The 27,407-nt window shown below is 40.8% G+C and overlaps 2 protein-coding genes across 4 annotated transcripts in view; both read left to right on the forward strand.

The window, feature by feature from the left end:
* Positions 1–2,682, forward strand: part of RNF128 (ring finger protein 128) — a 43,197-nt gene extending 40,515 nt beyond the window's left edge. For both annotated transcript variants that reach the window (XM_069811113.1, XM_069811112.1), the window contains exon 7: positions 1,260–2,682. In XM_069811113.1, the coding sequence (XP_069667214.1) occupies positions 1,260–1,378 (119 nt within the window). In that variant the 3' untranslated portion in view covers positions 1,379–2,682. The remainder of the gene's footprint in view (positions 1–1,259) is intronic.
* A 5,919-nt stretch (positions 2,683–8,601) lies between these two features.
* TBC1D8B (TBC1 domain family member 8B) overlaps positions 8,602–27,407 on the forward strand; it is a 40,404-nt gene continuing 21,598 nt past the window's right edge. Inside the window, exons 1-6 of one of the 2 annotated variants that reach the window (XM_069811114.1) lie at positions 8,602–8,824; positions 19,070–19,180; positions 23,003–23,121; positions 23,757–23,982; positions 24,926–25,166; positions 26,630–26,837. In XM_069811114.1, the coding sequence (XP_069667215.1) occupies positions 8,695–8,824; positions 19,070–19,180; positions 23,003–23,121; positions 23,757–23,982; positions 24,926–25,166; positions 26,630–26,837 (1,035 nt within the window). In that variant the 5' untranslated portion in view covers positions 8,602–8,694. The remainder of the gene's footprint in view (positions 8,825–19,069; positions 19,181–23,002; positions 23,122–23,756; positions 23,983–24,925; positions 25,167–26,629; positions 26,838–27,407) is intronic. The other variant, XM_069811115.1, reaches the window with a different exon arrangement.

Here is a 27,407-nt window from a genome sequence, read left to right on the forward strand (position 1 = left end):
AGTAGTTGAAAATTGGAGGCTTACTACTTAAAGGCCAAAGAGATTTTTCTGAAGATGTCCCTCATTTTGTTGTCTCTCTGGAGATTTCATTTGGATGAGTGAGTGTTGCTTTGCCACCTGATCTGTCCGCTTTAAGTAGTTAATTACTTCCAGAACGCTTTTGAGGAGTCAGTCATGCTCTAGCTTAGATGATGCAAAATGTAGATGACAAATACATCAATTGAATTTCAGATTTTGCCAAGGCTGAGTCATCCTTGCACACTTTCAGAGAATTTTAATTGGAAAAGACTATCAGCTTTTCCAAATACCTTGTCTTTTTGAACAAAAGCAAACTAATTGAAAATGTCTTTTTAGTGCTCAACTTTGCCAACAAATGCTCATTGTTGCTGTTGATTTAAAAAATGGAAAGATTCCAGGTAAACAAAAGTAACTATCCCTAGGACTGTGGAATGGCCTTGGGAAGAGGAGTAAGTGGGGGAGCTTTCACAGGCAAAAGGGATGCACTGGCTGTGTCTGCTTAGATTTCTTGTGGGAAGCCTAGCTGATAGGAAAGCACGGGATTTGCTGCCTGGGTTCTGTGGGACAGGCTGCTCCAGCGAGTGACGTGTGTACAGGAGTACCCCATCTAGGCACCCCAGTAGGGCAGAGGGCACTTCCTATCAGCTAAACATCAGAAATTGAAATTGCATCCCTATAAGCGGCTGAAGTGATGCTGAATTAGTTATATGGCTCAGGCCCTCGTGTATTCTCACTTTGAGTGGCAAGGGCACACACTAACATCAGCCTAACAAGGTTAGTCTGTAGGGAGAAAGCCATCCTCTCTGAATCAGCCTGTCCCCCCCAGCTTATCCTGAACCTAGTCTCTAGAAGTTGCTCCTGATGCCTGTGTTCAGCAGCCCTGAAGTTATATGAGAATCGCCAGTCTCCTTATAGTTGGATTTCATAGCCTCACATGGCCTTCTGCCGCTTGAGCACACAACCTAGGCTTGCTCAGCAGTAGTGAGAAGTGAACTCCAGAGCTGAGCAGACACTGCTTGTCATTTCCAGAGGTGTCAAGAACAGGCTCACAAACTAACGAGGGGTGGCAGAAGAGTGGTAGTTGGAGCATGGCCTTGGATTTCCCACTCTGCAGGAAAAGTGCTGGGAAAAGACCACTACAGTGGGCTTGTGGAAATAAAGCAAGCATGGTTTGCTTTAAGGTAGTAAAGGTTGCCTATGACATTTCTTAACTTGTCTTTTCTTGGTTTTGTTCTGGACAGATGACAACATGCATCTTGTAAACAATGAATCCCAGCCCTCTGCTGTGAATGTCCTTCCACACATTGACAACCCAAGTTTTGAGGCAGATGAAACACAAGTTCGTGAAGTCAGGTCCTAAGAACATGCCCAGCAACACGGTGTAAGCCTTCTGCAAGAAGCTGCATACTGCCATCACGTGTATACCAAACACTGCAAGACTGTAGCAGAAAAATATTGCCTTGGCAACGCTGAGATCAAATAGACTTGTTGTTCAAATCATAATTGTATGGTTTGCCATTCTTAAAACCGCATCTCCCATGTGGAATTTAGTTTTAGCACTCTTCAGATAAAGCTGTCTTAAATATAAAGAAACCATCAGATTTTAACACTAAACCAAAAGTTCCATCTTCAGCAAAGCTTCTCTTCAGTGTTTGAGTCCTTTAAGGAGAAGATCCTTTGTTGTAGCTGTGTCTCTACTGGGAATTGTTTTAACTTGGGCTTTTTTTGTGGTTTACTGTTTTAATTCAAGTGGATTTACATTGTAAACAAATTGATTTTGATCTGGTCTAATACTTATTTACCAGGCATTGTTTGGTTTAAAGCAACACTGTATTTAATATTTCAGTGCACTAATTTGATAGGAGAAAGTATAAACTAATGCCTGTCAAACTGGATTTTGCCCACAGTGTCTTTGGTTCTCTAGTAAACCAACTGATTCGCTACCTCTCAACTCCAACCTGCCAACCACGCATTCCTAAAGGGAAAAAAAAAGAGAGCTGCAAGCTGACAGGCCAAATCTGACTTGCACAATACTGTAAAGGGAACAATTGCAGGAACTTTTCAAAGCTGTTAATATTAGACAGTCTGAAAGATCTTCCGTGATTTTTGGAGTAACGACCGTCTCTAGCACCAGCAATATGCCAGAGTTCTGTCTTTGAGAGTCTGGGATGACTTCAGGAAGGCTGAACTGGAGATGAAAAGATAGATTTCTTCCCAAAGGATCTGCTGTGTTTTGTTCAGAAAATGATCCAGCCTCTGAAAAATGCTGGACTGTTGCTGTGCATTGTCTTGCCTGTGTGCTAAAGCTGCAGGGAGAGCTGATGTCCTGTAAACATAGTAGGTGATTGGAAGAGTTGTCTGCCATCTGTGGGGAGTTGAACTGGGGTCGAAGAGAAACACTGGGTGCCTCAATAGTAAGTGTAAGGCCTTGCGCAGCGAAGGTAACTAAGGACATCTTACAGATGCACTTTATTTTTTTATCTCTGTATCTATGGCTTGTTTCTAATGTTAGCAGAACTTTGTCTTAAAGCCCACAATAAAGTACTCTTGAATCTGGAGGGGAAAAGCAATGCATTTTCTTAGCTGTAATGCAATTAAAATTGTTGTAAATATTTTGTGATTTGTATTGAATTTGAAAATGTAAATAAAACTATATTTTGATGACCCTGACTGACGTTAAATGTGGATTACCAGCTCTTACATGGAAACAGATGCTGAATTTGACCTGTCCCACAACCCCAGAACTCATTCAGTTTTGGGAGGCCAAAAAGCAGCAAACTAGTTGGAATAAGAAGTGCTAATTCTGTGCAGGGTGCTAGTTATGTGAATTGAAATTGTGTTGAGAGGCTTAAGCCTAGTAGCTGTATGCTATATAAAAGAAAAAACAAGCAGCTTAGGATGTGCTCAGTGAGCTGCTCAATATACCTCTGAACTGTTCTTCTAGGCATGTTTGGCACAAGGTAGTCTTACATGAACTCTTCAGATCAGGTTGCATCTCACTTTCCTCTGTCAGGTTGCTCAGCATCCCTCCTTTACTCAAAAGTTTATGCTTGCTTTATAAGACAAAGCATTTTAAAAATAATTACATGTCCTTTGTTCTGTACTATACTATTAGATGTAGTAAAAGCTTGTCACTCCCCTGGCCAGTTTGGTGCTGCTTTTTAGCTGAGTTCTAAGTTGAGTGTAGGAAGCATTGGTTGGGTTATGAGCTCAAATTGCAAAGCTGAGTATAATCAGACTTCGCTCTGAAGCTGTATTTTGCTGTGATCACATTTCTATTCTACATCTGAAGTGCAGAGCAGAGAAAGGAACAGCTGAGCACTAAATAGACAATTTCATTTTCATTTCAAAAAGCTTTTATAAATTTATTGTGGTGTGTAAGCTGTAATGTAGTAGAGTTTCATGATGATATGCTCTCATGAAATCATCTGCCACTCTTTTGTGTTTAATAGGAACAAGATTTGACCTTCAAAAAGCAAAAAGGGGGGGGATTCAGATCAATTCAATACATTGAAAGGCACTTTGGCTTTAATTTTTAAACTATACATTTGGGTTGCTATCTTTACAGGATTCTAGCCTTTCTATTTACTGTTTAAGAGGAATAAATCTGCCTTTTTTCAGTACTCGTATTTCTAAGGGTAAGGTGGATGCACAGCATTTTCTCAAGGAATGCACTAGTGGAATACTGGGGGATGCAGCAGTTCATGTCAGTGAACTCATACTACTGTAGTATCAGATGATGTGTACGTGTTCTGTAAAGATGTGGACTTGCTTGGCACTCAAGGCACTTACTTACACTAATTTTCAGATTTTTTTTTTTTTTAAGATTCTTGGATTGGATGTTAAATACTGCTAAAGGAATAAATGCAGCATTTGTACCTGAACAGTATTTGAGCTACTGCTAGGCAAAAGAATTTAATGCTTCTCTGGTTTTGCAGCTTAACCTGAGAGTTTGCCATGTTCTTGTGCATGCAGATTTATTTGTAAATATTAGCTGTGTGAGGGTTTCTGTTTAAAAATGAAAGTGTGCGAATTTCATGCATGCAGTATATGATACTGAACTTGGGTCTGTTGCTGTCTGACTTTGAAAAAAACCACTATCTTATTTCACTGAACTCTGCAGAGGTTTTTCCCTTTGAGAACATTGCTACAGTTCTACCTGCTTTAAAGAAATTTCAAAGCTCCACTCTTTGTATTTTCAAGTTTTCCATGGATAACAGCTGTCTCTAGCTGACCCTACTTAGAGCACTGTGCAGCAGGTTTTTTTAATTTTTTTTTTTGTGATGCTATGGGCTTGAATGGCTCTGTGTTCTGTATACATATATACAGGGACTATGGCATGATAGACTCTTTCCTCTAAGCAAGAGGCAAACAGGGATGTGCCTGGGGATAGGGTGTTCCTGAAATACAATGCAAGCTTGCTGTTATTGTGCAATAGTCTGGGGTTTTGCTATTTATATACTAACATTTGCATGTAAGGTGCTGGAAATTATGTGCCCACGAGTGGTAACGGTTGCTAAAATGTGTGTGTCTTAGACTCTGTTAATATTCCCATTGAGTCACACAGACATGTCAATTATTCTGCCCCCAAAGAGAAAGCAGAACAGGCTCCAGCATCATCTCCAAGTGTTTACTCACTACTGTCATTTATCTCTCCCCCAGGAAAGCTCTGATCTAGACGCTTCACTCAAGCGCTTGCATGTTCTCGAAGGGGGACTGGGAAAGATTTTTTTTTTTTTTGTCCCTGCAGGAAAGGAAGCATTGTCACCTGGTGCTGGATTACTGTGCTTTCTTGTAAACCAGGCTTTACAGCAGTGGGATTTTATTTTAAATCCCAAATGAAAATAATACATTTTTGTCATATTGAGGAAAATTTTCAGGTGTCCCTGTAGAAATGTAGTTATAGCTGAGATTTTTGCGTAAGGGAAAAGCAGGACTGGTGATGAAGGGCTGCAAACATATAAAAGCAGTTTGAGTCAAAAGGGCAGTTGGACTCTTCCCATAGAACGGAGAGACTTAGTCCATCTCAGTCTTTAGATGGAAAGATCTGCACTTGTCAAATGACCTAACAGTTGAACAGAATACACACATCTACTTTGGCTGTCTGATTTAATGTAATTTCATTCTGTGTATAACATATGCAAGCTCAGAAGGTAGCCCTGCCTTTCCCCCCAGGTTTAGACTGATGTTTTTCCTGTGCAGATTTGAATAGAGTTCCACTCCTGCAGGGGTGTAATGGCTGGCATTTTGGAATAGGTGAAAGAAAATCTACTGGCTTTGAGAATTTAATTTTGGCTCTAAAGGAAACTTGAAACCAAATTGCAGTGTTCACCCACTGTGAATTAACAACTATGTAATTCTCTGCGGTGGTTGTTCAACTGTTGGTTACACAGAGTGAAGCCAAAATTTATAGCTATTTATCTTTTATATAATCTTGGCTATGGTTACTTGAGGGAAGTAATTTACTATTTCTAGGAGGTCTTTAATACAGTGAAAGAAAAATTCTGCAGCACTAAATGGATCTCTGTTGCTGTAGAATGCATTGATTAGAATGTAGGATGATTGTGCGCTGATTAAGAAAGAATTTAAGTGCCTATAAATAAATTCCTCCAGGCCGATAGAGGGGCACTCTTTGCATCTTAATAGTTTTTCGTTAAGAATCCAGTGCCTGAGGGAATTGGAAAAAAGACAGACATTCAAGACCTTGAACCAAGGGAGAGAAAACAAAACAGACATTTTCCAAGCAGTAGCATTTTACTGTTAATTTTTTATCCAATTAACAAAGTTTGAATGTTACATAAGAAAGCAACATATGTCCTAACATGTCCAGTGTCTGGGAGATGCCAAAAGCCAAGCTCTGGGTTGGAAATGCCAAGGGCATCTCTCCTTACAATTAGCATTGGAATTAGAAGACCTGTGTTAGGTCCTTAATAGGTATTTCCTATACAAGGACTTGGCTAATTGGGGAAAATTAAATGGTAAACACTCTCTCTGGGAATGCTCTTAGAAGAGCAGCATCCATGCAGGAATCACTATCGGTTCAGCTGGTAAATCTCCAGGAACCTGCTAATGTCTGTTACTCTCTGTCACTTCAGGTGAGGGGATTGAAGAAACTGCCTCATGAAGAGTGACGTGCTAGTATATCTAGGAGTTGTTTGCCTTGTCTCATTAATGTTTCATCTGTGTTAGCTACCACATGCTGGCTAATGCCTTTTAATTCATTTTTCCTTTCTAGTAAAGGTAAAGCACCAGAAATTTGTTTCTTCCTACTCAGTTATAAAAACAGGTAAAAAGAATAGTAGTAGTAGTTAAATCTATATTCAGTCCCAAAGGTAAAACCTTTTAATACTAAAGCTTCTCTTACTGTCGTGCAATGAGTGAGTGGAAGGAAAAAAAAAAGTCTCATATCAGTGCAATTCACCCAGTTTTGAAGCCTTCCACTGAATTAAATGGGATGGCACACTCAGTTCTGCTTTTACACGGGTGCCTTTGGGTAGGCGGTTCGTTACGCAGCTGGAACAGGACGGGCATTGCCAAACATCTTTATGTGAGTGCTTGGCAAAATCTCGCTGTGCCTGTGCTTGCAAATAGACCAGTGCTGGCAGAAGCATTTTTGGTAGTGAAGGTACATTTGTGACTGATCAAAGGGATGAAAGGAAGACAGGATAAAGCAGAAGTGCCATGCTGGCAACCTATAGTTAGTGCATGATCTGCATAACTTTTTTTAGAAAGAGCTCAAAGTAGAGGCTGAGTTTAAACAACTGTGTTGAATTTTTTGTATGATATACAATCAATAAAGCATTATTCTTGAAAATTTTAGGAAGATCAATTATGCTGGAAAGAGAATGCTATGGGAAGCATCTGACAGGACAGCAAACTGCAGAGAAGTTCCTGGGAAACAGGGATGTCCTACTTGCTCCATTTGTACCAAATTACAGATTGTGTCAGGACCAGGGGTGAATCTTGCATGGAGTTGGGAAAAGACAGTAACTCTGACAAGTCCACAGCCTCAGCAACCTGGAGCGGAGGAGGCAGTGGGTCTTCCACTCCTGGAAGGTTTTTCTTTGTGTTTTTGGTCAGCACCAAAAAACACCATTTAGGAAGCAGAGTGCTATCAAGTGCAAGGCCTCAGGGGGAGGTTTGGAGTTCTTTCGAATGTAGTTAAGAGACTGGAGAAGAAACAGCAAGAGAGGGGACTCAGTAATGGATGGACTGAGCAGCTGGGTGGCTGTGATCATGACTTCATGGGGAGCTGGGAGTTCTGTCATGCTGGCCCATTCTTATGGAAAGCAAGTCCTGAGGTCATCCCACAGCCTTGGGAAATCCTTGGCTGCCAGGCATGTATGGCAGAATAGTTCCAGCACCTGATATATATATATATATATTTATTTTTTTTTGGAAACCTGGCTGTGAGAGAACTGCTCTTTAAATCAGCAGACAGCAACACAAGACAGTAGTAAGAGCAGATACTCGAGTGCAGTCCCTACGAGTATGAAAGCCACTGTCTTGTTCCTTAACAGGATAGATTGATTTATTCTAGCGCAGAACAACTGGTAAAGTCAGTCTGCAAACAATCTGAAGAGCTAGTCATTGAGTACAAATGCTGAAGGTCTTGCAGACAAATCATGAAAATACTGAGACCACAAATCAAGCTGCTGTTAAGGGAAGCAAAATGTCTAATCTACTCCAGATTAGTGCTGAATCGTGTTGGGTGGTAGAAGCAATGAGGCAGATTGTCTCTTTATAACATGAAATGTAAATAGGCAACGCTGACCATATGGCTGCTTCTGCAGCTGGTGGGGCTGCTCCTCCGCTCCCAGCGCAGCCTTCGACCAGGGATGGGACGTACATAGGTGCTGTGATGGGTGCTGTCATTAGTGGAGGTGGTGGTCACGGCTCCCTTCCTTGCGTGGCAGGTTTTTCCTGTGTTTTTTTTATGCACCCCAACCTCCTGCTGCAGCGTAAGGCTTAACGCTGACAGGAAAACAAATGCAAAAAACCAAAGTGTCTGGTGATGTCCATCTTCTGAGCTGAAAATGGAATTAGCGTTTGGCCAACATTGAAAACGGGACTTCTCTGACTGGCAGAGAGGCCAAAAAGATACCCAACCCGCTTCGCGAAGGCATTTTAGGGACAGGCCGGAGGCCCGCCGGGGAGGTCCGCGCCTGCTGCGGCCCTGCCTGACAGGAGCGGGATCGGGGCCGCGCAGCTCCCGGACAGGGGCAGGGGAGGCGCCGTGTGCGGGCAGCGGAAGGAAGAGTCTCTCCCCGAGCCTGCGGGACAGAAGGAGCCATAACTGTCGGGCGTCCTCCCCGCGCCGGGACGAGCCTGTCGGGGGGCTGTAAGCGGAGTCCCCCCGTCCTCCCTCCGCCTGCCCCTGACGGCCAGGCGGGCGGGCTGCTGCCACACGGCCCGGGAAGGCGGGCGGCCGCGCAAGGCCCGACGGGAGCTGTAGTCCTTCAGGCGGCGGCGCAGCGCGGCCAGCCGGCCGCGAGGACTACAGTTCCCAGCATGCCTCGGGGCAGGGGCGCTTGTTCCCCCTCTCCCCCCCCCCTCTCCCGGAGCCCGTCGGCGGCGCTTGGCCGCTGGTCTGTGTGGGTGGGAGCGGGAGGCCGGGCGGCGCGGCGGGCATGGGCGGCGGCGGCGGCGGCGGCGGGGAGTGAGGGGTCCGCCACGATGTGGCTGAAGCCCGAGGAGGTGCTGCTGAAAAATGCCCTCAAGCTGTGGGTGCAGGAGCGCTCCAACCAGTACTTCGTGCTGCAGAGGCGGCGGGGCTACGGCGAGGAGGGCGGAGGCGGGCTGGCAGGTACTGCCCCCACCCCGGGGGCCGGGGCAGGCTGTCCCCTCGGTGTCCCCTCGGTGTCCCCTCGGCTCGGCGGCGGGCAGGGGCCGCCTCGGGCCCGGTCCCTCCTGAAGGGGCCGGAGGAAGGGCTGGAGGGGGGGGTGGATGGCCCTTGGACACCCCCCCCCCAGAGGGGCAGGGAGGAGGGGGAGGCCCGGCCGAGTTTTGGAGCCCTTGACCCTCATGGGGTTTCTCTTTTTCCTCCTTCTCCCCCCCCCCCCCCCGCCTTTTTCCTTGCATGAGAGGTGTTTCAAAAGATGTCCCGCTGGGAAAAGGAAGGTTTGTTGAAGTTTCTGGCACGCTCCGTCTGGGATGGGGCCTGCTGGTGCCCGTGGTGGCAGGGGCTTCCAGGAGCAGAGTTGCCCGCTGGGGATGTGCGTCCCGGTGGGCCCGGGGCCAGCAGCCACCCTTGGGGCGGTAGGTAGAGCTGAGGTCAACGCTTGGTACGAGCTTAACAGCCTTTTGCTCCAGCGGACACGCTGGCAGAGTTAGATTTGCGGTGTGGTGGAAGAGGAGACGTCAGAAGAAATGACGGATCTGTCTCGCTTTGGCAAGGTGCTCGTTTCCGAATCCCTTTTCCTCCGTGTGTCTGAGGCTGCTTGGAATGAGCTCCTGCTCAGGCATTTCTGATCACGCATTTTAAAAACAAGCATATGATTTGATGGAGCTTGTCAGGAGGGGTGGGTCAGGAAAGTGACAGGGCATTGACCGCCATATAATAAACTTGATTGCATGAGAACTTCAAGGCATGGAACTGAGTTTCTGTTTTTAATTCTTGTCTGCTTTTATCATTACACACTGCAGGGACCCCAGCAACCACCAAGATCTCTGTTGTGGTAGTAGCTATTCAGACTAGAACTGACTCCTTCGTAGTCTGGTAGTGTCTGTCATTGACTCTGTCAAGGAGAAATGCTACAGGGAAGCAGAGTAAAGTTGTTCCTGGGCGGGATATGGTTCTTGGGTGTTTTGCATGAGTTGCATCTCTCTGGGTTTTCTAGGCTTTCTCTAATTGTGTCATTGTAAGACACACTATATTAAATGTGAAGCATAATTGTCCTGTTGAAACATTTATTCATTCTACCGGACAAAACCACAAAGTCCAAACTTTTGGCTGATGAATTTCCGATGTAGAAATAGCCCTCCCAGCTGGAGGTGGGGCATTCTTCGTTGGCATCTGAACCACTTGCAGGGCGCAAGGAAAGTGTAAAAAGAATATCCCAGATTTCCTTCAAGGCATATTATAATATTATATAGTTAATGTTAGGCTTTGGCTTAAAGCCAAGGGTGGTATTCTGCAACCTTGGAAGTCTTGTGGTCATCAGGCTAAATGGGCCATTCTCTGACCTGGTATCTTTGGAAGCCATGGAGGCTGAGCTGGTAGGAAGGCTGTCTTTCTGTGTGATAAAATTCATTCAAGAACAGTGACTAAAGTGAAACAATGAGAACTAGAATTAGGTGTTGATTTAAAAACATCCTCATAGGCTTATAGTTGGACAGACAGCTGGGCCGTCCTAGTGCCCTTCTGCTTTTGTTGAAGGTGAGGCTTCCATCACTAGTCTTCTGTCCTTGATGGCATTTGACAGCATGGAAAAACACTTGAATGGGATAGTTCCTGTAGCATGCTTTTTTTTAAGGTGGCATTGTACATTTTATTTCTGTAACTTTTCTCATAATGTTTCATCTGTGCAAGTTATGTTTTTCACTGGACAGAAACAAAAAGAGTGAGATGTTATTGAATTAAAATTGTGATTAAGAAATAGTAACAGGAAAATTGGAAAAGCAGTTACATCTGTGTTTGCAGGTTTGAAAATATTCAAACCTCCTAGGTATAAGCTAGCATAATTTGCTATGCCCGATTTTAATTTTATGTTGCTATGTGTCACTCAAGAAAATTAGCGCTTACTTTAGAAAAAAAACAATGAAGAGCTATTATCTTATGAGGTCATCGCAAATCTGCCAAGTAAAATCTTGTTCTCCTGAACAGCATTTTTCAGCTGGTGAGACAGGGCTAGAGGTGACTGGTGGCATTGAGGGGCTGGGGAGTTATGAGTGAAAGAGGCAGGCAGTAGTGCAAGACTAAGTCTTGAGGGAAGAGAGGGGCAATGCCTCAAGACAGGAATGGGAAGAAAGATGAACAGTGCTGCAGGGTTTGAATAGCAGTTATGGAGACTAGCTGAGGAGGCAGTAGCAAAGGATTCCCAAGAATACAGGAGTACACTTGGTAAGACAGACTTTAAGGAGCAGAGATGCGAGTTTTGAGGAAGCAGCCAATAGCTGGAGAAGGTACAGACCAAGGAGAAAAAGATAGAAGACAGCAGAGGCACTTACCTGAAGGAAGGCTGGGAATTCTGGTGCTGTCCTAGGTTTAGAAAGAAGGCTGCAGTTGGATTTGTTTCTGTGACCCTTCTGGACTGACTGTTACAGCAGGACCAATTTGTAATCTGTAGATGATACAATTAGCTCTTATGGCTTGTGTCCACACACAGCATAGTTCTGAGTTGGCTAGTGTAGATAAAAATGGACAGAAATATCTTGTGCTGGTTGTGCTTAGACTTGTCCCTTTCCTGCAGGTATGCACCTGCTTATCTTTACATTTCATTCTCTTTCTTTTTTTAGACCTCACCTAAGGATACAGATGCTGTAACCTGTTTGACTGGTTCTGCACCTGATAGTTCAGCATACAATAGACTGTCCCAAAGTATGTTGCTGTACGTCTGGCAGTGCAGCCCTATGACCACTTGTTATTCTGTCTTCTGCAGAGCTGCTGTGGGAGAGCTACTCAGATTTTCTAGAGTGTATTGATACAAATATAGTTAGGCAAAATGGCCCATGTGCTGAAGCGCAGTTATGATGACACAAAACCTGTGTTGTGAATGCATGTGCCATAACCAACGTCTAGTGAGATTAAGCATATTGGTCACAAAGATGTTGCTTTGGTTATAGTTTAGACAGGACCTTAATTAGGAGATGGGTATTCCGGGAGTAGTTATACAAATGAGTATTTGGTGTCATAAAATACCAATCTTTCACTGAAATGTGAACAAACAAATAATTTGTTTTCTGCTTCCATTGTTTCAATTTGCCTTTTTCTGCTTGAGAAATTTAAGTAAAACACAACTGTGAGAGGAGAAAAACTTATCAATGAAAGACATGGTTGGAACTAGTCTTCCCTGCTTGTCGTACATGCCATGTGTGGAAAAAAGGGGGATCTCAAAGGTAGGGAAAAACCCTGACTCTTCAAGTCCTGGATTTCCTGCAGCAGTTATTGCCATCCTCAATCTGTAGGAGGCCCCTACTGGTATTCCTGCTTTTTAAAAGATGTAGCTTGTTGTCTACTAGCTTGCAGGGATAGGAGTTTGGAGGAAGGGAAGACAGGGCTAGCTTGTGTATGTGCTCTGGGGAAATTCTCCTTGTCTGGTATCTGTCAAAAGGAATAATGTTAAAGTATTATCAAGTAGTGGATGTCAATGGCAAGGACCTTGTTTCTAACAGAATTACGTGGTGGACCAATTAAAAAAGTACTTGGTGATCTTTGCACAAACTTAAAGAAATTTATTTTGGTAGGAACTGCAGGGCGGGAGAGGAAACTTGCACTGTAGCTAGGCTTGGTGTGCAGCAAAGGAGATGCTTGCTTTTTAAAACTTAAAGGTCTGTGCTGTGGCATAACTAAATATACAGTAGTAGAATAAATGGTAGAAGTAATTTATACCTACTGGTGTTTTAGCACACTGACCTTTTGGTGTGGCTTACTTGCTGTGGGTCCTCAACTGTGATAGGAATCGAAAGGAAAACTTGCTGGTTAATAAAGATCTGAAATGACCTCTGCTGCATGCTGTTTTCAGCAGCTGTAGCAAAGATTATTTTGCAGTGCATATATTTGTGAGAGTAATAACACGACTCTGTTAAGAAGCATATTTACATTTGGGGATGATGGGAAAATGACCGGCACGTGCTTCCCAGTTTGCGTTACACAGCTTTTTAGCTGTGCAGAAGCAAAGATAAGGAGGAACTGTGATATTTGTGATACTTTTCTCTGGGCCTACCAAGGAGACTAATACTTAGCTTATTTCAGAGTTGTGCTTCTAATTTTCCCTTCTTTCAAGGATATCTTTATTGCCACAAACAGGCAAGATAGATTGACACACAAGGGCTTGGATACACACTTTAGTTTATTGAGTTACCGTTGTCTTACCCAAGTCACAACCACTGGCCATAATGTACTTGAGTTATTGTAAATGGAGATGAAATCTTTTTTCACTGAAGGCTTAAACTGACCTATTTTACATCTCAGTTGACTAAGAACATTTGTGTCTCAGCCCATGCTCAGTATTTCATTAAGCTGAGGTTTCTTAGTCATGAGATCGAGTTCACTTGGGAAATAAAATTAAGCAAAAAAAGAGTTCTGTGCTTAATTTGAGGAAGCAGAAAAAACTGTCTTATTCACAAGTTGGCATTCATGTGTTTTAAATCAAATACACAGAGACAATGGCTTTTCATGGTTTATATGGTATGTATTTGTATCTTAGTTTATCTAGTGAAAACTGGGGCTTCAGTCTTTTTTTTTTTTTTAAACCAAACCAAAATGCTCTGTAAAACTGCTGTTATGGAATAAAGCTTTATTCTGCTTTATCCCCTACAGTAAATATTTACTGTAGTAGGAATTTACAGTTTGAATCTTCTGCATTGTAATTTGGCAACAGTTCACTCTGCATGTGTGTTTCTCCCCTGATATTATATCCTGTGCCAGAGAAGCATTTGTGGAAGATACATAGTGTCTGCTATGTTACTCTGGTAGTTTTGGTTTCGAGGGACCTGCATCTTCTAATTTTTTAAAAAAGGTTTTGCTGAAAAATACAGTCCATTTAAATTGCAGTTGGGATACTTGAATTGCTTTGCTTGCTTATGCAATGGATTTCAGTTTTGTAGTAAATCTGTATATTCACATACTATTCCTATTGATTTTATTCCTTGCAGTTGTATTTAGGTATTACATTGCCTTCAAGTTTTATTTTTCTTTTTCATTCACAATTTATTAACAGGTTGACTTTATGGTACAAAAACAACTAAAAAAATTAATTTGAAGTGCATTATTTTTATTCTTCACATTATACTTCTTCAAACCTAGAAATTTTAGTTGTCAGGACACAGCTATTAAAAACCTCTCTTAAGATTGCTCTAGGCTTTCTTGCTGTGAGGTATCCTCTGTAGGATTCTATGGAGTCTCTTCATGTACCTAAGAATCATATGCTGAAAGCTTAGGAGAATGCCTGTAAACGGTTTTAGCTCTTGAAGTATGACACATATCTGATCAAACTGAAGGATATTTGCTATTGTATTGGGCATGGCAAGGTTTCGGTAGCAGGGTGGCTGCAGGGGTGGCTTCTGTGAGATGTGGCAGAAGCTTCCCCTGTGTCCGACAGAGCTGATGCCAGCCGGCTCCAAGACGGACCCACTGTTGGCCAAGCCCGAGCCCATCAGTGACGGTGGTAGTGCCTCTGAGCTAACATATTTAAGAAGGGGCGAAAACCCCCCAGCATTGGAACAGCAGTGGAGAGAGGAGTGAGAAGATGTGAGAGAAACAACCCTGCAGACCCCCAGGTCAGTGCAGAAGGAGGAGGAGGAGATGCTCCAGGTGCCGGAGCAGAGATTCCCCTGCAGCCCGTGGGGAAGACCATGGTGAGGCAGGCTGTCCCCCTGCAGCCCAGGGAGGTCCACGGGGGAGCAGATCTCCACCTGCAGCCTGTTGACCCCACGCTGGAGCAGGTGGATGCCCAAAGGAGGCTGTGACCCCGTGGGAAGCCCTCGCTGGAGCAGTCTGTGCCTGAAGGACTGCATCCCATGGAAGGGACCCACACTGGAGCAGTTCATGAAGAACTGCAGCCTGTGGGAAGGACCCACGTTGGAGAAGTTTGTGCAGGACTGTCTCCCATGGGTGGGACCCCACACTGGAGCAGGGGAAGAGTGAGAAGTCCTGCCCCTGAGGAGGAAGAAGCGGCAGAGACAACGTGTGATGAACTGACTGCAACCTCTGTTCCCCATCCCCCTGTGCTGCTCAGGAGGAGGAGGTAGAGAAATCGGGAGTGGAATTGAACCCGGGAAGGAAGGAGGGGAATCCTACTCTGATTTGATTGGCAATACATTAATTTCCCTGAGTTGGGTCTGTTTTGCCTGTGATGGTAATTAGTGAGTGATCTCTCCCTGTCCTTATCTCGACCCACAAAGCCTTTCATTGTATTTTTTCTCCCCCTATCCAGATGAGGAGGGGGAGTGATAGAGCGGCTTGGTGGGCACCTGGCATCCAGCCAAGGTCAACCCACCACAGCTATCTACCACAAACTTACTTGTTTTACAGTATTTTTTCCCCTTTGGTTCCACTCTGATTAGCCCTTAAGTTCTTCAGATTGTAGAAGTGAGCAGTTATTGCCAAAATGAAGCTGACTGTAACTGCAGAATATCACTTTCTGCAGTTGTTGCCACTCAGGGAAAGCTTTTACAGTATTTTCAAACAGCTTCTTTTTATGATGATGTAAATAAACTAAGAGCGAGAACTCAATTGTACATCAAAGTGTCTACTTTTCAAAATTCTTAGTGTGATGGGGCTGACCAGTGTTGTGCTAATAGAACATTTCTGTTTGTAAGGAACTCTTACAGTCTTATAAATATTTTATGTCCCATAACACTTCTAATGCAGCAAATCAGGAGGCTGTCTGATCCAGTTTTATTATAATTAATTATTGACCTCAAAGGTACTGTTATGCATTAGAGGAGAGAACAGGCTTGTGCTAACTTTGCTTCAGAACAATAGTACTCTTTTTTAAAAAAGACAACAGCATGTTTTCTTTGCTTCCAATTCTTCATCGGTAAAATGGAACTTACATTATTCTGTTTGCATTACACTAGTCCTACGCTAGGAAGTAGTCAGATTCCTGGGTATGATGTACATATTTAAAATGAAGATTCTCAGCAATAAAAAAGATGTAACTGACAGCTATTCCAGGAAAAAAAAAAAAAATCTTTGAGAGTGTGGATTGTAAAGGACCAAAAAACCCCCCCAATATTAGTACTGTCCTGCTGTAGTTGGTGGAATAAATATAGAAGAACAAAGTGGTGTTGCCCCCAAATGGAAAAATGCTAGCCAGTTATTTTCATGTAATATGTTGGCTTTATTGCCCTAAGTTGGTACAACTGAGAGCAAAATTCATTGCTCATCTGTTTTGGTGCACGTCTCTGCAGCTAATGTTGATATTTTGCTAGCCAGGTGTTTTAGAGACTTTTGGGAAGAACACATCCTTATTTGAAAGTTTTTCTGGATTCCTTGCCCTTTATTTTATTTTCTAGGGTATTTTACCTTATTTATTTAAGTATCTAGGGTATTTGCCAGTAGTTTTACTCAAGTAGCTGTGAAACTGAAAATGTTTTTTAAAAGTAGAGCCCTTTCTCTGTATAAATGTGCATCACCTTCCTTATGACAGCTGAAGTCATTGCCTGAGTAAGGCAAGAGGATGATTTAGATGGAATCCCCAGTAGAAACTGTGGGGTCTAGCTTTGAGTAGACATGAGAGTAGGTGACCTTCTGTAGGTTGTCCCTAAAATTGGTTGTTTGAGAACAACACGTGCCGCATTTCATTAGCGAGGGATTGGCAAGTATGGCCTGAGCTGCTTTTTCCACTTGCCACTGTTATGGAGGTAGTTCTAGTGTCTGGGCTGAGCAGTTACTGATTCTTTTGTTACCTTCTCCTTTATTTTACAATTAATATCCTTATCATTATACAGGTGAATTTTAAGTCTCCACAACCCTGGACGTGAATCCTTCTTCGGTAGGCTTGTGTGAATGGAATTAGCAGAGTGCCAGCAAACGGCTCACCAGTGGTCTTACTTGCCTGGCTGAACGTGGTTCTTGATTTCCCATTGGGAAATAAATAGCAATAAAAGGGAGTGCTTTCTGAGCAACTTGTAGTTCTGGAAACCTTGACTGATAATACAATATTCAAAAAATTCACAGCTCATAGAGCACTTTCAGGACTAGGGTAGTCTATGTTGCATTTGTGGACAAAGCAATATTGACTAGTGGGACTGTTGAATTGACTGATACTAACCTGATGCAATTTAATGTGTCTATAATCTAATGACCTTCCAAGTAGACAGAAAGTGTTACGGCATTTTGAGGAGTGCTGCTTTCTAGTGCACTGTTGTAATCGTTCTCTCAACCTAAGCAGTTGCATCAACCTTACAAATGGAGACTAATGTCCTTGTACTGTATATCATAACAGAAAATTATATTAGGAGAATTGTGAATGAAATAATAAAACGTTTGCTGAAGCAAAGCCAATGTTTAGGTCAGCTCAGTGTTATGACTCATTCAGTAAGCCAGAGCTCTTTAAACAGACATTAATGTTATCTATTCAATGTCTGACTTCAGTTAGAAACTACAAAAAAGTTCTACTTTCCAACAGTAACTTACAATCTATGAATTGCAGACAAGATAGTATTTTTGATTGATGTAATGTACTGCTCTTTGGGGGGCTTTGTGTTTTTCCATTATTACTCACTTCCATTTTTTTGAAGAGAACCAAAAGCATTCTGAGACTTGAATAGCTGCAGTAGAGGTAGTCACACAGGCTCTATGCTGAAAGTGTATCCTTAGGAAAACTATGTTCTGAGGATGATTGTCTAGACTTCTCAATTTGTTTTACTTTGCTTTCTTGTATTCTCTCACAATTGTTATTTTTCAGAATTTGAGAGGGGGTTAATGAAAAGAAAATGGAACAGAAAGTACCAGAAGCCAACCTAAAAATTCTGAAATAACTTTTGAGGGGTGCATTTGAAATTTTCTAAATCTAATGCTTCTATGGAATACTAAAACCTGAATCAACAGATCATTTTCCATTAAACATGGAAGGGTACTTAGAGGTGCTATAAGGGATATATTAAATTTGCATACAAGCTTCCTACCCTAATAGCATTTTGGGGGGGGAACGCCCTGCATCCATGATCTCAGCAGGTTTGCGGAACAGATTTTACAGCATCTCTTTGGGTAATTGCATCTCATATTTTTTGGGGTAATCTCATCTCTTATTTTGCAGTTCTTCTGTAGCGTGAAAGCTCTGTGTGATTGCTTTGGTAGCTTTGCTTTAGTTGAAGTTTCCACTTATGTGGCCATGCTAGAAGGATGGCAAGCGTAGGAAATATGGGAAGGAAGCATAAGGTATTGTTGCTTGTATTTTTGTTTCTCTTGTAACATGAAGAAAAAGTTTTACTTGTGCATCAGGATCCAAAAGCTTGTATTTTTTCTGTATGGGCTTTTCTTCTTTTAGAATTCCCCAATTCTTAGATTTGAAAGGAACTTTTAAAATATCTGGACTAGTATTTATTTACTGTGCAGAAGGAATGATTTTGGCAGCCAAGATAAAATGCATATTCATTTTCTCAGGGAACTTTTTGCTCCCAGTTATGGAGAGATGATGTATGTCTCATTAATGAAATTAGTATATTTTGATCTGAACTCTGTTTAATAGGAGCTAATTCAATATCTAGTGGCAGGGAGTTGACATGGCCATTGTATCGTGGGTGTATAATCTATGTGGCAATAATGCACTTTATATAATATACTTACGCGTATGATGGTAGGATGAAATATTAGTGTTCCATACTTTATGTAGGAGTCATCTGATAGACTGTTTATGAAGAATGGTAGGTGTTTTCTAGCTATAGTATGGTATGAGCCACAAGACTTTTGTATGTTCTAATGTAAAAACAGTGGGATTTTCATAAAAATCAGACATAATGGAATTACAGTCTCCTAAGAGCTGTTTCCTATGACTGGAAAACAGAATAGTAAATGACTAGTTAAGGGGTAGTTCAATTACTGCTTGTGCTCATTGAAGGATGGGAACTACCATGCTATGTTTCAGGTTGTCCTCTGGTTTACCATATTACCTGGCTATTGCTTCCAAGGGGGTCATCTTAAAAAACTTCTTTGCCCTCATTTTGTGTTTATAATGGCTTTTACTGGATCAAAATATCATCGCCTCCCAAAGAAGTTCCTCTGGGAGCACTTTCTGCTTTACTCATTTGTGCTTCTTATTTTCTCAGTGTTCATTAGTCCTTACTTGGGTAGCATTCCTATTCACTAAGAAGGGAATCAGAAGTGAGTGTACATTTCAAAACCTTAGTTTCACTATGCTGTATACATTTTCTTGAATGCAACAGGTCTTCTCGTGGGAACATTAGATGCGGTGTTGGATTCTACATCGAAAGTTGCCCCATTTCGCATCCTGCATCAGACACCAGACTCTCAAGTCTACTGGTCCATCGCATGCGGTATGTACTATGATTTAGAAGCAAGCTGAGTTTATAAAGTGAAAAATGAGGGTACAAAGTACGGGATCCATTTTTGGGTTAATCCTTTCGCATCATTATTCATTCTCATGACCTCTAAATGGTTTAAAATTATTTGCAAACCTGTGATTGACAGTAATGTGTGGTTCCAGTTTTTCAGAATATATCTATGGGCTCTTCATATTACAATTTCAGACTGGCTGCCTTCTGCAGTTGTCCATCAGGTACTAAAGCCTTGGTGCTCTCTTAGAATAACAGAGGCACAATCTTTTCTTCTGGACCTGCAAGTGTAACTTTGCAAAGTTCAGGATGATAGGGATAAGTTGACCCTTGGGAGTACTAAGTGTGCTGTAGGTAGGAATAACAGGAGCCCCTTATCCTGATGTTTTTTTCCTACTTTATCTTTGCTTGTTAAAATGAGCCAGGTTCCCAGTCATGGTTGGAGCTGAATTTGTCCTCATATCTGCTGCTCTTGTAGAAGTTCTTTCACTTTCTCATATTGCATTATTAATCAGTAGGTAATGGAAAATAAAACTGACCTTGAGAGTGGAGTATGTAACTTTTCCTAGAGCATGCTTTTTGATAGCATGCATAGGTTTATTTTGTTGTGGGGGGGTTTTTTGGTGTGTTGGGTTTTTTTTGTTTTGTTTTGTTTTTTTTTAAATTTTAAGTTTTGCAGCTTCTCTTGAAGATAAAGTCTTAATACAGGCTGGTTAACTACTGGGTGTCCAAAGAGACCTCCATTCCAGAAGTTGAGAGGACTCTTTTATTCTTTATGCATCATTGGCTTTTCTTCTGAGGCATGGTCTTAATTGAAATTAATTAATATTGTCATGTGGTCTAATGCTAAAAAGTCACTGTTGTGGAATTAATCTATTTCTTAGGCTTATTGAAAACTCTGAAAGCATCTATAATTACAGTGAAAAAGAACCATATATTTTAGTTCATTTTTCCATGCTTTAATTTTTTTTAAATAGTAGTGTTCAATAAAGAAACAAGACTCCACGTAGACTTCTCCAGGCTCTAGGGCTTCCTTTTAGTTGCCTGTGGCAAAAGATGAGCTTTGCAGGAGATCTACCATTCTGCAAACCCACGCATGAGTAATTCCACTAGTAAGTGCTATGGTGTTGTTACATTGGATTTTGCTGTTATTGCTTTATTATGAATCTTCATTGCTTCACCTTAAATGAAAAATTGTGCCTCTTGCTGTCTTTTCTATACAGTTAGCTACTTCCAAAATGCAGATTTGTTCTTTTAGATGTTTAGTTAATAGTTTACACATTTCATGCTGTAATGGTAATCTGCTTCTGTTCACATTCTGCAAGGACTTCTCTGAAGGGCAGTAGCCAGTGAGAGAGCTGTTTAATAATGATTTAATGTAATTCACTACATGTCACTTTAAATGGGCAGCCTTATAAAGTTGATAGAATTTGAACAGTTTCTGAATTGGCAGTAAATAAAATTTTAGGACTACTTCTGAAGAAGTCAGAACTGATGGTGACAGGCTATCAAAAACGTATTTTCATAAGTATGTTGGAAATATACTCTGGGGGATTCTAATGCCACCAGGTCAGCCTTTGGGAAAACACAAAGGGTAATCTTCACCTTAGAACTGAATTTATATCAAATCTGTGCTGTGTAAGTATACTTTACAACAAAAGGCTACATAATGTAGTTGTACTTTGTGTTAGAAAAAAGATTGTTCCTTCTGTGAAGAAATTGGAGAGGCTACGTTTTGTTCCTGCTATTACATATTAAGGATCTGAAACAGTGCTCCTAAATCACTGAAATATTTATTAAAAACTTTCATGTTTACTATGTCACATCTGTGCCTCTGATTCACAGTGACTCAAATAATTGGTCTACATGTGTAGTCTGAGAAAAATTAATTAGTTTTCAATTTAAGTGCTATGTTAATTACTCTTCATATAATTTTTTTAAAGTCTTGTTGCAGATCCACCCTGTGTAGCGCAGTCTAACTATTTAACAATATTTAGAACAATTTCTATTCATCCCCAAGGCAACTAACTAATTCTGTGGAGTCCATTGAAAGTTGCTTAATTAGTCTTTACAAAGTAAATTGAGAAAAAAGAAATTGTTAAAGGTGTGTTCTTGCTTAGGGGTATTGATAGTATGTGATTACACTGGCTGATTTTATTTGTGGCATTCCTGTGGAGGATGAAACTGCCAATTAATTTATATTCTGGAATCCCTTTATTCAAACTTACGTAAATTCTTTCCCTCTCTTTCCCTCTCCCTGTCTCCCACCATCTGATGGGGGGCCACCTGTCTTTAAATAACTGACTCAGTGTTGTATTTGCTGGACCTCTACTATTGTTTCACTAGTATCATCTCTGCTTATTACCTCTTACCACTTGCATAATTTGTAATTGAGTGTGTGAAGAGAGTAAGATGAATTACCATAAGCATTTTGAAGTTGTCCTACCACGTTTCTCTAATTATAAAAGTAGCTAGTGGGTAAGAGTGTTCCTTTTTATTTAAAGTAAACCAGTAATCTAAATGTATTTTTGGAAAGTTCAGGTGAGAGAGGTTTTTCTTTGCTATAAAGTTGCAGTGACATTCACCATATAGTAGGTGATAGCTCTCTGAAACCTAAACTAAAAAGCAGTGTAAAGTAAATAAAATAACAGGGCTGGATTCTCTCTGAGGTGTTTGAAAATGCAGTATTTGGAACGTTGAATTTTATTTTGGCTCTATGGTTTCTACATTCCTTATGGTTATTGATAACATTTTTTTTTAAGTTACTCCTCCTCTTACACATATGTAATGAAAGGAAAGAAAACAGTACTTATTGCCATGTGTTTGAGTCCCAGACAGTCCAGAAGAAAAAAAATTACTTATTCTGGTGGTGTTTCAAGGATCATTCAGCTTGTATGAATCAGCGAGCCTTTTTTCCTGCATCAGGAGTTAGTTCTGGTGTATGTTTTCCATATGGGGGGCAGCTGTGCTTCTGTCCTCTTGTAGAAGCCTGCAACTGCACGAAAACGATGCGTTGTTTGGCATTACAGCTTAAGCAGAACTTTATTGTAGGTAGGATGACATTGTTTCCTGAATGGTGGTTGCCTAAGTTTTAGAAATATAATTGTCAGAGAATGAGATAAACCCGTGACCTATAATGAGCACAAGTAAGTAGCAATTGACTGATTGTTGTAAGCAGCATAAAAGGTTGTTTCATGTATCCAAAGAGAAATCTTTGCTACCTTCCTGGTTGCAGCAATGTATGCTTTACGTCCTTACACTTGTTAGAAGGGATTTTGCACAGCAGGTCTAAGTCTTGGAGTTCTACTCTGGAAAATGGTGTGGCCCAGTGATCACAGCTGAGGATATCAAAGAAGATTTCATTTTCTTCTTAGTCTCATGAATTTGATATCACATTTCCCACCTTCTAGACTATTAGACGGGGAGTGTTCTAGCAATGCTCTCTATCTGTGTTGGGGAGGTACTGCTGAGCTGAAGGAACTGTCAGTCCAAGTCAGGCTTCAGCACTGAGCCACATGATGTTGACAAAGCTGAGATGCTTCTGGATGTAAGGCTAGAAAAATAGCTGCATAAAGGGCTTGAAAGATAAAAACAGAGCAGTGCACTTTTTTAATGTACACCAAATACATTTTTAGTGTACACAAGAGTTGAGGACAATAGATTTGAGACTTGTGATTTGGACTTGTGTGTCTAAATTACTCTGTGAATTGGGAATTTGCTAAGTATTCTCTTGATTAATATTTTTAGTGAAATGATTAACGTCTGTTCTAATTTTAAGTAATACTAACTTTCTCTTTCAATCAGGATCCAGCAGAGAAGAAATAACAGAACACTGGGACTGGCTAGAACACAATGTTATGAAGACTTTATCAGTATTTGATTCAAATGAAGATATTACGAGCTTTGTCCAGGGAAAGATAAGAGTAAGTAACAGGCACATGACATAATTGGGAAAGGCTAAGTATTTTTTTTCCTCTAAATGTGCATGAATAATATGTCCTCTTTAGAATATCAGAGGACAGCATCGTAATGCTACATACTTCTGATGGAGTAGTATGTGGCTGTTAGCTTCAACACACTCCATTGCTCCTGTTTATCTCCCTGACAGGTAAGTAAGGTTGTTTGACATAAACTCTTCGTGGTAAACGATACATCAGATGCCTTTAGATAGTGGTCTAAAACTGTTGATAAATTATTTCACAATCATTTTAAAAATGCCTGGGAAGCATGTGGTATATTTTTTTGAAGGTGCAACAGTTCACTTTATGTATGCTAAATATTTAGCCCAGAAATTCTTGTGATTAAATGAGGAAAATATATCTATTTCAGAAGAGGAGACCTGGGAATGTGTGTTTTGCCTAAGTTGTGTGGGAAACTTGGTGGGTGAGTCTGAAATAGCACATTTGATTTGTGACCTCTGTTTTGATCCTCAGATTACTCTTCCTGTTCTAAAACTTACTATCCTGTTAGGAGAAGGCAGTGCTGTATGTATGCAGGTGCATATATGACACCCATCCACATGGATGCATATATAAAGTAACTGGTTCTTTTGTTTTAGGGTTTGATTGCTGAAGAGGGAAAAGGTTCTTTTGTAAAAGAAGATGATCCCGAGAAGTTTCGTGAAGGTCTTATGAAGTTTGAAAAGTGTTTTGGATTACCGGAGCAGGAGAAGTTGGTTACCTATTACTCATGCAGTTACTGGAAGGGCAGAGTGCCCTGTCAAGGATGGCTTTATCTTAGTACCAACTTCCTTAGCTTTTACTCATTTTTGCTGGGAGCAGAAAGTAAGTAAGCCTCGATACTAAGCCTAGTCCCTTCACATTTTACTGTTTATCTTTCATATTTGGAAGAACTATTCCTGTGTCCTAAGAGAGCTATTTTGCCATCTGAGCAGATGTCAACACAGAATAGAAAGAACTGCAAACATAAACTACTTTGTGGAAATGAACACATTTGTGTAACTTACTACATAATGTCCATTAGTTTTCTTCCTCTATATAAACTTCAGAGAGAAGGCAGACCTGTTGCAGTTGACTCTAACTAAAAGTTGTTTGTCATCTTTAGTTCATGCTGCATATTAATTCAGCCTGTAAGGATTACAGTTATTTCTTCACACATAGACCTAATGTTTCACATGGGTGCACTACGCATTGGTGATAATTGCACGTCTTTTTCTTCCTGTGTAACATTCGTTTGAAATGCCCAAACAAATGCCTCTAAGACTGTGAGCTATAACTGTATTTATGTGAAAACTAGAAAGCATAAAGAAAGTAGGATCCTTTCTAAGCTAATTTTCATTTGTATTGGGATATGTCATAGCTAATGGGCATGGTTCCTCTAAATGCTAATACATGATTGATTTACTTTAAGAAGCCCTAATGGTAGACTGTTTAAAGTGGGGTGGCTTATATGATGATGTTTGTTTGCAATTTGCAGTTTCACATCAGAGCAAAGAAAATGTGATGTAAGCTTCTATGTTCATACATGGTGTGTCTTTAATGGTTTTCTTTCTTTAAAATTCTTTCTAATGGAATTCTTTTATAGGAATTGTGAAGAGAGTGGTTTTTGTGCTTTTGTGAGTTTTTAGCCCTTTCCAAGTGTGTTATCATTTAACTGTATTGCTTAATTATATTTTATTAGTGCTGTTGACTACTACTTTTCTTTTTTTAATATGAGGGTAGCAACTAACAAGAAGTTACTCACATCTGCTTATATTTGTATTTTCAGTAAAACTTACTATCTCCTGGGATGAAATATCAAAACTTGAGAAGACTTCCAATGTGATTCTGACAGAGAGCATTCATGTGTGCTCCCGTGGGGAAGATCACTATTTTTCCATGTTTTTGCACATTAGTGAAACGTTCCTTCTCATGGAACAGCTGGCAAACTATGCTGTTAGGAGACTTTTTGACAAGGAGACATTTGAAAATGACCTAGTCCTTCATGACCCCCTGCAGATCACCAAGAGGTAATATATTACTTAGAGTCTATTTGTTCTTGGCCTAGTACTTTTTTAGGCAAAGGGGAAGAGAATCCTTGTCTCAAGGAGATATGTAAATGTCAGCAAAGCTGGTGTTCTCTTAAACAAGTGTCTCTATAAAATTTGGGATCAAAGCAATGTGGGGCATTGTGTTTCATGGTTACTTTGCAGTATCAAAAGTCTATATGAAGGCAGGAGGTGATCAAAACTTCAGAGCTGGTCTTCAACTATAGGGTTTATAGTGGTTTGAATTTTTAAAAGGCGTTCTAGCAGCATTTAGGATTAGAAAATTAAGACTGGAGCTGCAGTGTCTGCAAAGAGACCTGATGAGGAAGGATAAGGTTGGAGAATAAATAATTTAATACACATATGTAAATAATAACTACATGGCTTTTTTGCCACTGGAGATGGGTGATAAAATCAGTAAGTTGCAGATGGGTGCATGGCTTTCCTTATTTACCACAGTATTTTAGGCAGTGGGAAAGATGTGTATGTAAGTCACCTGATGGTTAGGGTCCATCCTTCTCAAGGAAGGTATGTGATTATTCCTTGTAGTAATTTTATGGTTTCTCATCAGTTCTGGTTTCTGTTGAAGCAAATGTCTTTTCCTCAGAGACCTGTCCAAATTCTCACTCAAATATTCAGGTTTTGATCTGTGGACCACAGCTATTTACTGTGAAAAGTAACCAGGAAGAGCAAGTCTGGTTTAGGTAATTTAGATTCACATAAAGGGACTAAATCATTGTTGGAAAACACTACCTATCTGCAAATCAGAAATGATGACAAAGTGTTTTTCTAATAATTGTTTCTACTGAAAGCTCCATGTACCTGTGATTAAAATAAAAAAAAGCTATTTAGTTTTATAGTACAGTGATAATAAAACCTGATTTAAGTTGTGTTTTCTGGATAATTGATACCTCAGTTTGGTAGCAATGTTGGAGAGGGATGTTGCTCTACAACCAAAACATTGTTTCTGGCTGCAGTTATCTGTGAAGAATTAGCCCATGGCAGATGTTTACAGCATGTGCTACATTTCTAGCTAATTAACCTCTGTCAAGCCAAAAACTTGTTTTACGTTTAAATGGACTATTCTGATGGGTGGGGAAACAGAGAGGATTAGGCTATTAGTATGTTTTTCTGCACTACCTGCAGGCCCTGATTCAGCAAAGTACTCTGTAAGAACATGCTTGAATCTATTCCTGTACAGTGAAGTATTTAAGTATTTTGTTAAGTGGGTGTATTTAGATAGGTGTGGTCCTGCCCTTTGTTTCCTCTTCAAGCAAAACATTGAACCCTCCAGATCGACCCCATGGATTATGGGAAAGCGTGATGTTAGTATTACTGACTTTTCCCAAGGTATTTTTAACTTTTGTATTTGTAAAGACATTTTAAACTTATTTAATTTTTATTTTCTCTCTTCTACCCTGTTTTTTGTTTTGTTTTTAATCTAGAGGCCTAGAAAGCCGTGCCCACAGTGAGCAGTTTAGTGCATTCTTCAGGCTACCCAAAGAAGAGACCTTGAAGGAAGTTCATGAGTGCTTCTTATGGGTTCCTTTCAGTCATTACAACACCCATGGAAAAATGTGCATTTCAGAAAACTACATCTGCTTTGCTAGCCAGGATGGCAGCCTGTGCAGCGTAATCATTCCATTAAGAGAGGTAATGCAGTCTACAAGTCAGAGGCAGTTATACCAGAAGTCTTGCACTTGTGTAGTTTAATGCCAGTTTAGCAGATTTTCATTAGAATCTGCTTACTTTACATGATGTCATATATTTCCCCCTATCTTTGATACTGCATGTAGGAATTCTGTTTGTAGGTTTATAGAACTGCTTTCATGTTTCAGCTTTGTTCCCTGTATCCTCTTTCCCTTTTCTGTTTACTCTGATTTGTGTAGCTGGGTACAGAATCCAAATTTTTTAATGCTTTTTTTTTTTAATGAAAAAGCTTATGCTTAATTCTTGAAGTTGAGTTAATGAGAGATTCTCAAGATAAAAAGTAAAGAATTGGAGGGGGTTGAGGGTCTTAGAATCATAGAATCGTTTAGGTTGGAAAGGCCTTTAAGATCGAGTCCAACCGTCAACCCAACACCACCATGCCCACTAAACCATGTCCTGAAGTGCCACGTCTATGTGTTTTTTTGAACACCTCCAGGGATGGTGACTCCACCACTTCCATGGGCAGCCTGTTCCAATGCCTGACAACCCTTTCAGTAACAAAATTTTTTCTAA

The sequence above is a fragment of the Haliaeetus albicilla genome, chromosome 23 (assembly GCF_947461875.1).
Source record: "Haliaeetus albicilla chromosome 23, bHalAlb1.1, whole genome shotgun sequence".
Taxonomy (NCBI): Eukaryota; Metazoa; Chordata; class Aves; order Accipitriformes; family Accipitridae; genus Haliaeetus; species Haliaeetus albicilla.